This window comes from Vigna angularis, chromosome 3, assembly GCF_016808095.1.
Source record: "Vigna angularis cultivar LongXiaoDou No.4 chromosome 3, ASM1680809v1, whole genome shotgun sequence".
Taxonomy (NCBI): Eukaryota; Viridiplantae; Streptophyta; class Magnoliopsida; order Fabales; family Fabaceae; genus Vigna; species Vigna angularis.
The window spans coordinates 4,619,152-4,631,430 of record NC_068972.1 but is presented as its reverse complement, the minus strand read 5'-3'; the positions used below and the strand labels follow the sequence as shown (position 1 = coordinate 4,631,430).

The 12,279-nt window shown below is 36.8% G+C and overlaps 1 protein-coding gene across 1 annotated transcript; it reads right to left on the bottom strand.

Annotated features, from left to right (window-relative positions):
* Positions 1 to 972: 972 nt before the first annotated feature.
* On the bottom strand, positions 973 to 11,765 carry LOC108325151 (uncharacterized). The gene is made up of 11 exons (XM_017558165.2): positions 11,528 to 11,765; positions 11,380 to 11,427; positions 10,857 to 11,021; positions 10,680 to 10,746; positions 9,235 to 9,299; positions 8,715 to 8,793; positions 7,924 to 8,039; positions 7,733 to 7,812; positions 1,875 to 1,944; positions 1,430 to 1,507; positions 973 to 1,346 (listed from the first exon to the last, which is right to left on the bottom strand). Exons 1-11 carry the CDS (start codon positions 11,723 to 11,725, stop codon positions 1,284 to 1,286), a joined length of 1,029 nt encoding a protein of 342 aa, XP_017413654.1. The 5' UTR covers positions 11,726 to 11,765; the 3' UTR covers positions 973 to 1,283.
* Between the last annotated feature and the right edge of the window lie 514 nt (positions 11,766 to 12,279).

Below are 12,279 nucleotides of genomic sequence, written 5' to 3'. Positions count from 1 at the left end.
CCAACACAACCGAAACAGCAAGTTGATGAGGCAGGAGACTGAAGGGGACATTTAAGTTGCAGCAAATTAGATTTTGTAATAATTGGTTAGTAGTTAATTACATTCTATGTATTCTATTTAAAAAATAAAAACAACGATCCTTAAATATAGTTTGTTCCATCAAAAAAATTATTTTAAGGATTCAATTTATCATAATTTAGTTGTAAAAATTCATCCAGTCATATCCAATTTATTATATCCACTAACAAATATTTAACTATGAAGACTAATAAAAATAGTTAAATTGGCTAGTTTTAATTAACAAATACATTTTGCCTTCGATAAAAAAAACACCAGAACAATATCATATTTTAAAAAAATGTTTCTATATGAACCTTAGTATATTTTAAAAAATATTTTTCTATTTTATTTAAGCCATTTTAAAAATATTTTCAAAAATGGAAAACATATTTTGTAAAACAATTATTTAGAACATACTTTTGAAATAAGAATGATTTAATTAAGAAAAATGTCATTAATGTTGATTAGAGAATTTATTAAATTTTAAAAATTAATGAATACAAGTCATTCATAAAAATGAATAAATAATTTTCATATAATCCATTAGGAAACTACTACTGCAAATTGATAAGATTTAACCATTCTATTTAGTTAACAATTAAAAATAGCCTTGTATATTGTTTCAAAATGCATATGATTCCGAGAATCATCATCAAACTTACTATATCATAATCTATCTACATCATGAGTCCAAATTAAATATAACTTTATTGTAAATACATTTTAATGAGTCTCAAAATAGAAAATCAAGCGTACTTTTTCAAACAGTCTAACATAATTAAAAGACAAATTATTATTTATAATGAATAAACTGGCAGCTTTTGCGCTAATTATGATTATAAAACTTGCATCTTTCTCTACTTGGTAATAGTGTCATAGTAAAGCTTATTGACGTTCGTAGAGTAGTGATCGTGAAGTTTAACACGAAGTTAACATTACTCCTTTCTATTGTAGTTATCCAATAGATTCAATAATACTTCCATTTCTCAGTTACATGTATAGATGAAACACTTCTATTTGGTGACAACCCAGGTAAACAATAAATAGTGTTACAACTTCCAAAACATTCAGTAGGAAAATTCCAGCGCATAATGGCCAGTTTGGGAGGAGGCAGAGACACAATTTCTAATTTAGGTTTTCAACTATTCCCTCTTTGTCTCAGTTTCAGCCACAATTTGGAAATCAATGCCTTAGCAATATGAAATTTTAGACTTCAACAATATTCAACCCTCCAGTACTCGGCTGATTGGTTCTTGGAAGTACTGAAGAGAGATAAAAATAGCTTCCTGTTCAAAAAAGATGAAAAATGACTTAAAACATAATCAATAAGTTAATCATTTGAGTAAGAAAACAATTAGTCAGACAGTACCTCTGTTCGAATTGTTCTGCTCCCCTGATGTGGACACGTATTTAAATATAAATTGAATATATCCTGTGCCTTTTTTCCCTGCATATTTTATGGAGTAGAGCAGCAAGAGAATTTATATCCAATACATAGTTCTTTTTTCCTATGTAAACTCTATAAAGAGTACATAAATTATGAAATTAATACATAAATGAAATTATAATAAAATTAATACATAAATCATTGCATGAGAACCTAAGAAAGACAAGCATCTCATTGAAAGAAGAGACTGAATAAGTGGAAGGAAACTCTCAACTCTTGATGATATTCAAGATTATGACCTCAAACAGAAGTGTAACATCAGAAAAAGGGATGCACTCAGCGATTCTGGCAAATTATGAAAGCTCTGATTGGCAGCAGTCTCACAATTACACCCATGTATAGATAACTAAAAGAAACTAAATAATACCTTTAAGTTATCATCTTCTTCAACACTTTCTTCCAATCCAGCCAATCCACCAAAAGCAATCAACAAATGTCTAGCAATTCAGAGAATAAGCAATTTATTAATTGATAGAAACCCCACAATAAAACTGAATATCACAGGTATATTATTCAAGTATTATGCAGAAGAAAAGTTATGGAGCTGAAAGCTCTACAATCACCAGTAAAACCCAGAGTGCTCTCACTCCTAACCAGAGAATGACTCTCCTCCTTACCAACTTCCCTCCCTCCCTTTTCACACTCCCTATTCTCTCTCCTATAACAGAATTCCCCCTCCCCTGGATTCCTGACACGTCATACCCCTTTCTAACTAACTTCCCTTTCTTTTCCTAACCCCATTTTCTTTCTTCTCACGTAAACCTTCCATATTTTGGGCCTTGCTCCCTCTATAATTGTTTCATGTTGATTAACAGGCCCATCCTTATTAGGAGTCCTATCATTACTCCCTCCTGCAACAACAGCCTTGTCCTCAAGGCTAAAATAAGGAAATTGGCTTCGCAATAGTCCCTCATCTTCCCAAGTTGCCTCCTCCTCTGTTCTCCCCTTCCATTTAACCAACCATTGTTTAGTAATAGTACCACCCTCAGGAATCTCCCTGGTTGCTAGCACTGTCTCAGGTTCTTCTTGATCTTCCTCTTCAAGACTCAACTCTGTTGGTAAAGTGGGTTCTACCGCATGATTACCAATAGCCTTTTTTAATTGAGAAACATGAAAAACCGGGTGTACTTTTGCTGATTCCGGCAACTGCACCTTATAAGACACTTCTCCCTTCTTCTCCACCACTAAGAAAGGCCCATAATACCGAGGTGCCAGTTTCTGATTAATACGTCGAGCTATGGTTACTTGTCTATGGGGACGCAATTTAATAAACACCCACTCTCCGACCTCAAACTGCATGAATCTCCGCTTTTTGTCTGCAAATTTCTTCATTTGCTGCTGTGCTCGCAACAGATGATATTTCAATTGTCGAATAGCTTCATCTCTATCAACCAAGTCAGCGGCTACAGCTTCCACACGTGTTTCGCCCTGTGTAAAACGCACTAAAGCAGGTGGTGTTCTCCCATACACAATTTCAAAAGGGGTCTTTCCTGTTGCTCCATGAAAAGTAGTATTATACCATAATTCTGCCCAAGGTACCCAATATGACCAATTCTTGGGCTGTTCCGACACAAAACACCGTAAATAAGCTTCTAAACATCGATTTACCACTTCCGTTTGGCCATCAGTCTCAGGATGATAAGAAGAACTCATTTTTAAAGTTGTTCCCTGTAATCGAAATAATTCCTGCCAAAAAAGACTCATGAACACAGGGTCTCGATCACTAACAATTGATTGCGGAAGGCCGTGAAGTCGTACAATCTCCTTAGCAAATAATTCAGCAATCTTCCTGGCAGTATAAGGATGTTTCAATAAAATAAAGTGGCCATATTTAGACAATCGATCCACCACTACAAATATAGCTTGAAACCCCTTAGATTTTGGTAAGCCCGTAATGAAGTCTAGGGAAATATCTTCCCAAATCCTCTCTGGAATAGGCAGGGGCTGTAGTAATCCAGCTGGAGACGTTGCTTCATATTTCTGTCGTTGGCACACATCACATGCTTTAACAAACTCTTGAATTATCTTCTTCATTCCTGTCCAGTACAGATTTGCTGCGATACGTTTGTAGGTTCTTAAAAAACCCGAGTGACCCCCTACTGGTGAAGAATGAAACTCATTTAAGATAGTAGGAATTAAATCTGACTTAGCTGACAATACCAAGCGTCCTTTGTAAAATAATACTCCTCTTTGCAAGCTAAAATCTGCAACAGATGCATCTCCCTGTTGTAACTTCTGCACCACTTGCTGTAAGAAAGGATCTACTTCCACTTCTTCTTGGATCTGCTGTTCCTCAAACTGATATCCTAACAACTTTGCCAGCCAATTTTGTTGAGCTTCGGTGGTGATTTTTTGATGTAAGAGGTGTCTTAAACTCTTCTGATCTGAATACACCTTGAAACTCCTTCCAATCAAGTATGGTCTCCAATGTTGAACCGCCAACACTAATGCCATTAATTCTTTCTCATAGGCTGACTTGTTAACATTAATCGGTGCCAAAGCTTTACTAAAATAAGCTATCGGTTGTCGGTCTTGCATCAATACTGCTCCTATCCCTGCTCCTGAAGCGTCACACTCAATTTCAAACGGTTTAGAAAAGTTAGGTAAAGCCAGTAGGGGAGCTTGAGTCATCACCTTTTTTAATTCCTCAAAGGCCAATAATGCTTTTGGACCCCAATGGAAACCATCCTTCTTCGTCAATTCAGTAAGGGGCCGAGCAATCTTACCATAACCCGCAATAAATTTTCGATAATACCCCGTTAATCCCAAAAAACCCCTCACCCCTTTGACATTATGAGGTATGGGCCAATTTATCACACTTTTAATTTTTTCTGGGTCTACTGCAACTCCTTGCTCAGAAATTAGATGACCCAAGTATTCTACTTGCCGACTCCCAAAAACACACTTTTTTCTATTGACCATGAAAGATTGTTCACACAGCAGCTCAAAGACTCTCATTAAGTGCTTCAAATGTTCATCCCATCCTTTACTGTAAACTAGTATATCGTCAAAGAATACTAGTACAAATTTCCTCAAATAGGGCTTAAAAATCTGATTCATAGTAGACTGGAAAGTCGCAGGGGCATTTGTCAAACCAAAGGGCATCACTAAAAATTCATAGTGACCTTCATGTGTCCTGAAAGCTGTTTTATGAACATCTTCCTCCGCCATCCGTATTTGATGATACCCAGATTTCAAGTCTAGTTTAGAAAAATAAGTAGCACCATATAACTCATCCAATAACTCCTCTACCACTGGAATTGGGTATTTGTCGGGAATTGTGACTTTATTCAGTTCCCTATAATCCACGCACATGCGCCATGAACCGTCTTTCTTCTTAACAAGAATTACCGGGCTGGAAAAAGCACTAGAACTGGGTCTGATAACTCCTTGTGTCAACATCTCTCCAACCTGTTTTTCAATCTCCTCTTTATGGTGATGTGGATACCGATATGGTCGCACACTCACGGCTTTTGCTTCTGGCTGCAATGTAATAACATGCACCACATTTCTATAAGGGGGCAGCCCCTGTGGCTCTTGGAATACAGTCGCATAACCCACTAAAATTTGTTGAATATCTTCAACTTGTGTCTTTGATAAGCTTTGCTTCGAGATGGACTTTTCTCCCAAACTATTCTCCTTCACCACACTCTGGAAAGATGTCATCAACGCTATATGTTGTCCGTGTTTTCTCCGTTTCTGACCTTGTAACTCCAGATATTTGTCCTGCCAAAAAAAACTTAGCGTCATCTCTTCCCAATCAAAAGTAACCTTTCCAAACCTTCGCAACCAAGAAACTCCCAAAATCATGTCCACGTCCCCCAATTCCAACACATATGGCTCTACCATAGTAGAGAATTCTCCTAGTTGGATGTCCAACTTCTCACATTTCCCCGCTGTAGACACCCTATGTCCATCTCCCAAACGTACACCAATCTGTTTTCTTTTGTCCACTTTCAACTCCAGAGCAGCCACTACAAGGGGAGAAATGAAATTGTGACTGGCCCCACTATCAATCAGCACTCCCAGGGTTACTCCATTGAGAAGACCCTCTATGCGCAAAGTTGTAGGGTTATTCCGATCACCCCATGGTACTTCAACTTCTGCGAACAGCCCCATAGATCCACACTCCAAGTTATGGTCATCTTCCTCTTCTTGCGTCTCACTCGTGATCACCTCCCCCGCTTCATTTACTGTTTCGTCATCCGCTAACACCACCATTCGCAGTTGCCGCTCTGTGCATCGATGCAAGGGGTGATACTTTTCACCGCATCGAAAACAAAGCCCTTGAGCTTTCCTATTCATCAATTCAGCATACGGCAAATGTTTCGTACCTCGATTTCGATCGGCGGTCGGAAAACGATCACTTGAAACGCGACTGCCTTGCGTCGTCGAGCGTGACTCATGAAGACTGGAGCCCGCTGCCGATAATGGTTTATTCGATATGCTCTGGGTTGGGCCTAACCCAACGCCTAATTTTCCTAAATGTGGGCCTTGACCCGACCCGGATCCAGACTTCTCTCCCTGACCCGTACCCCAATCACGATTGCTTTTCCACCCTCGTAATCCTCCTCCACGCTGAAATCCCTCTCCCTGCACTTCTGCTTCCACGTCTCGAGCTAGGCGCATGGCTTGGAGACGATTCATCGGGTTGAAGGTGCGAACCCTCCGCCGAATCTCCGGTCGCAATCCTCCAATAAAGTAACCCAGATATTGCTCCTCTGGTAAACGAGAAACTTGAGAGGAGATATATTCGAACTCCGCTAGATACTCATCTACGCTGCCCGTCTGCGACAAATCTTTCAACTCCTCAAAAGGATTACCGCTAGTACGACCACCATAACGACCGATCAACTCTCTTTTTAACTTGGCCCACGACAACCCCACTTCTGCTTCTTGTAGAAGATTAAACCAATGAATGGTTGCCCCTTCCATGCTTAGCTTTGCCAATCGGACCTTCACCTCTTCTATAGAGCCGTGCACTTCAAAATATGTCTCTGCCCTGGTAATCCATCCCACAGGGTCAGTACCATCAAATGATGGCAATTCCACCTTCTTTGCTGCCATCCTGTACTCTGCCCCTGAATCCATATCTGAAAACGGAGATTCTCGACGCTCTCCCGCTTGCTCGTTACGCAACTTAGTCAGCTCTTCCAACATTAGTTGGCGAAATTCCCCCAACGTCTCACGTACAGACACTTCCATCGCTAACAATCTTTCCTCCAATGCGTCGACTCGGTCAGACATTTTGGGTGGCATGGACAACAATGCTAGCTCTTCTCGGGGATCCGGCAGGTCGGACCAATGATAGAAACCCCACAATAAAACTGAATATCACAGGTATATTATTCAAGTATTATGCAGAAGAAAAGTTATGGAGCTGAAAGCTCTACAATCACCAGTAAAACCCAGAGTGCTCTCACTCCTAACCAGAGAATGACTCTCCTCCTTACCAACTTCCCTCCCTCCCTTTTCACACTCCCTATTCTCTCTCCTATAACAGAATTCCCCCTCCCCTGGATTCCTGACACGTCATACCCCTTTCTAACTAACTTCCCTTTCTTTTCCTAACCCCATTTTCTTTCTTCTCACGTAAACCTTCCATATTTTGGGCCTTGCTCCCTCTATAATTGTTTCATGTTGATTAACAGGCCCATCCTTATTAGGAGTCCTATCATTAATCAATTCCGGTAAAAAACTTGTATCAACAGACGTAATTCTTTTAAACTTTATACTTGAAATTTAGTCAGTTTAGAGAACCTCATTATAAGTTGGAAATTACACAGATAATAAAACCTTTTCATACATCAGCCAAATTTATAATTGCAAAAGTCAATATTATAATAATAAGAAACCAATTTGACAACATATCAAAGAACCATTCCCAACACAGCCCATATAGCATTTCTTGATCATATTGACCCAAACTCCAAAATGTATAAAAGAAACAAAGTGCTTGATGATTATAATTGAATTGTTGAGTTACAATAACTTTATTGTCACCTGTCTTAGGCGCAAGCCGTAGTTTGCAATCCACACCCATTTGGAAAATACCAGTTTACAGATATATGTTAACAAAAAAAAAATTGTACGAAGGGCTTGTACAACACCATATCTTAGAACTATAAGCCTTTTCACTTAAAACACCAACACAAGGAAAAGTTAAAATCAACACTTAAGCAATCTAACATTAATTACTATGCAGCGGATGTTATAACACAATACCTGAAAGAAGGTATTTCAAGATTAGATGACTTAATAATCTGACCATGCTCAGAGGTACCAATTATAAAATCATAACCACCCTGCCATGTTAAAAGTCAAATGAAGGGCCCGTGAGTAGAGTTAGGGTCGAACAACAAAATTAGACAAAGGATATTACAAGCATATTTGTCTGTGAAGGAGGGGGAGGATACCTTGTATGCACAATCCTTAAATACTGAGCTAATATTATGTGCATATCGTACTTGATATCCCCAATACACCCCTTCTTCACTAGGCTTAGATGACGAGACAACCTGGCGTGGTAAATCTAGATGAAGTTCACTGCATATCAGCTTAACATATACTGAAAATGTTGAATGCATTTGCCACTAGTAAATGTAATTTCTGCACTGATAGTTTACATCAAGGTGTTTCTTTTTAGGTGCAGTGTTTCTTTTTAGGTCCAGAGTTATAGAACTTATGCAGCAACAATGAGAAGTAATGATTTGACATGAGCATAGGGTATTTGATTGAATGAATATGGTAACTTTCCATATTTAATATATAGCACAGGGATATGTAATTCCTCTAGAAAAAATACAGGCATCACATGTTGTGCTTGACAAACTTGAAATAAAAAAAATGGAGAAATTGTGTAATAGATTTTAATAGAAAAAATATCTTTAAAACAAAAAGCCTGAATGACCATTGGTTTCAGCACAAGAGACACAAAAGAACTTCAAAATAATATTGTTGAGGATATGCAGAAATGTATGGGTGGAAAATCAAACCCGCAATATAAAAAACAAAAAGGAATAATTTCAGTCAAATAAAAATCTTTTTTCAATGAAGAAGAAAGCAAGAAGAGAGGGAAATACTTTCAAAAGAATATAGCCTGTTTTTATCAAATATAGCTAATGTTGTACAGTGCAATTTTCATCATGAAAATATCATCAAACATCTAAAGCATATGTAATAAAAAAAGAAGTAAAGATCATATTACCAGAATCCAAATTGCGATTGGTACCCATGGCAACAGTTACTCTTCTTCCTGGTTCAAATATTTCGTCAACAATAACATTCTGCATATGATGTGTACTGAATCAGATCATACACAAACAAACTGAAGCCTACTCAATGGCCATATTTAAAGAGTAGAAAGAGACCGATCAAAGTAATTTAATTTACAAAATAAAACTAACAATCAACAACTGTTACAACTTGCAAATTAAAATGGAAGATAAGGAAATGAAAGAAAGAGAAAGGAAATGCCATGATGGTACTTCTAGACATCATTGTTGAACTTGTGGTCAGATGCCGAAATCCAAACTTCATGTCAAACATGAATAAAAATACGGATAGAAGGATATGTTTTGCCATATGAAAAATGAAGCAACAAAGACAGAAGAGAATCAAAAGGGACGAACGTTCCCTCCCCTCCCATCCCCTCCCCTAACTAATAACAAAAGTATCAAAAAATGTTAAGCTTCAGGTTAAGAAATCTACAATGTGTATGTCCATACCTTCACTAGCCCAACATCAACTAGTGTTGCCCCAGAGTTTGAGTCTCTTTCTTTTACTGTAACACCTATGAAGTTATAGCAATATATCAAAACTTAGCCATAGTAACAACGGAGAAAATAAAAAACGTGTAATGACAATCCAATGCTAAATACGTTTCTACTTTAACAGGTTTCTCTATGAGTAAAAGAACAGAGAAATAAAGAGGATAAAATGTCCATTTAAAGTATTCAGAAGGCACCAATACAATAAACATCACCAACCAGCTACACCAAGTATTATCCAAGCAAGTGAGATAGAATAATAAGTTAATTGACACCATTGGACTCCATCAAAGACCAAATGTTCTACTAGAGTAAAGTCCTTTTAAATGGTTTCTCCTAAATTTCCTTAGCTTTTCCCCTACCCTTTCTATCTGAACTTTCACATCAACGGTATCTTAAAATTTTTGGAGGCTCTATTCTAGTCATCAAATCGGGCCCTTTCCCCCTAATGTTTAAAAATAAAAACACACTTTTAAAGAAAAGGCTGGTGCAAATTTGTGAACTTTTAAAATCTGAAAATCATCAATAAACGAAGACTCTGTGCAGAGGTCTGCTTGCACAGGTTGTTCTAAAGGCCCGTTCTCACCAGAGCCCCACTTCTCAAATGAGCAAACCGCACCTTAGATGAACTCTTTCGCTATTCTTATTATTAGGCATGCTACTACAACTATCTACCAAATAAATTCATTCCTAATTGTATCTTTTTTCTTAATCTTCACTTTTACCTCAGCATTCTTGTCTCTACCATGCTTGCTTTTGCCTGTTAGTGATTCAATGCCCAATATTCACTGCCATAGATTATTTCAGGACTAAAAGTTGATTGGTAGAAATACTCTACAAGTTTATATGAAATCTTCGATCACAAATTATATCCAGCTTAAATGCTACATGTTCCTCAAATTAAGGAAAGTCAACCAATCCCAGCAAAAACCATTATTTCAAATCTTTTTACATATTTACCAATTACTCTCATGAAAAGGCAACATTAACTGCAGTATGTTAGGTACAGCTGATGTTGTTATCCAATTATGATTCGATTCTACTTCTACCTTGATAGCCAGTATCAAATTTTAATATTGCACAAGCTTTTGAGGTATTGCACAAAGCGTATTTTCAGGAATAGATAGAAGAGGTATATGAAAATATTAATGATATCCATGGATCAATTTCTTTAAAAAATCCATAACTAAATTCAAATGGAAATTTAAAAAATGTGGCAGCGGGACCATATGGAAACACTTTGTCCCCAGTATAAAGGATCTATATTAGCCTTGCCCATCTGACCTAACGATACCAATGCACAGGTGATTTAGTTACAATCTATATTACAAAAAAAAATAGAAGTACACTTTTCATCCACAAGAAGAAATGAATAGCAATTCTATTAGAATGTGAAGGCCTACCTTCTCGATACGGACCCCACTCGTGTTTGCGCAAATGGTGTGGAGCATCAAGGGGTGGCAACAGGCCCTGCACACAAAGAGCAATACAAACATCTGAAGTCAGGGATGGACTAACAGTCAAGAAAACTAACACTTCATAAATGTAAGGGAAGAAGCAAGTTAGTGGATTGTTCCAACCACAAATCTTAGGCTGTTATGCATTGGAAAGAGAGCCTTCCTCAAATACTGAGGTGTCTCAAGGTACTGCAGGATTCGCATCAGAAAAGCAGCACCACTTTCATCATCCAAATTATCCAGCACGGAATCATTCTCTAGGTTACTTTTATTGTCAAACACAACCACCTACGTGTAGAAATAAATAAAACATCTATATCAGAAATAAAATCCCAATACCAAGAATAATAACAATAAAGATTAATTAATCATTTAGTCTACGTCAACTTTTTTTAGTCTGTATGCATAATTACACGATGTTGTCCCCATACAAGCAAATTTTAACGTTTTAGTTCTGACAGTGAAAATGGAACAAAATGGAGGCAAAAGGAATGAAAACGAACAAAAAATACAGATGACTAAAATGTAGAGCTTTCAGGTATAATACGAAAAGTTGGTACAGGCAAAGGGTTAAAAGATTAATTAAAGTTAACAAGAAATAGAAAGATAGGAAAACGTAGAAAGCATGGAATGAAGGTTTAGGAACCTCGTTGATTCGGAAAATGGTTGCGGCACGAGCGATTTGACCAGCCAACTGAAAAGGGAAAACAGTATTAAAAGAAAAAAGGGATATTGAAAATGGAGAGCGAATGAGAAAATGGAATAACGGAGTTTTGAATTGAAGGGTACCCTACCCGCGTAGCGAGCTCGAGAGTTGGAACGTTGTCAATGATGGAAGCAGGCACGGCCATGCTAACTGTTGGTATTTTCTTCTTCTTCTTATTCTTCTTAAGCTTCTTCTTATTGCGAGAAACATCGTTGTCGTCATTGTTGCCGTTGCGCTCTGCTTCTACCTCGGTGTCCGTTGTCTGCTTCTTGTTCTTCTTCGCCATTCCCAGTATTACACCTTCCTTCGACTTGGAGGGTTTTTTTTGGGACCTCCTTTTTATTCCGCTTTTAAATATCACTTTATATATAATAATAGATTATAGGTTTAATCATATATAATAATAGATTATAGGTTTAATAAATTTTTAAATCTTGATAAATTAATTATTAAAAAAAATAATTACATTTTTGTCATTTAATTTTTTTATTAATTAGATAATATGACTACTGTTAAGTATTACTTAATTAAAATAAGAACTGAATTAAAAATATAATTAATTTAAATGTAAAATTTCATTAATTTAATTAAAAGTTTTAAAATTTATTAAGAACTTAAAATTTAATTAAATTAGATTATATATAATTAATTTTGATATATAATGATAAAGTACGCTGTTCACTTCATCACGTTTTAGAAAGAAAAATATATATAAATTAAAATTGACACCATAAAAAAGAAAAAATATTTATTTATATTGATAATTACCATTTCTTTGGAATAAACTAATTATTTCAGTAGCCTACGAAGTAGTGTGCGTGTATAAGTACTTGCAGAAGA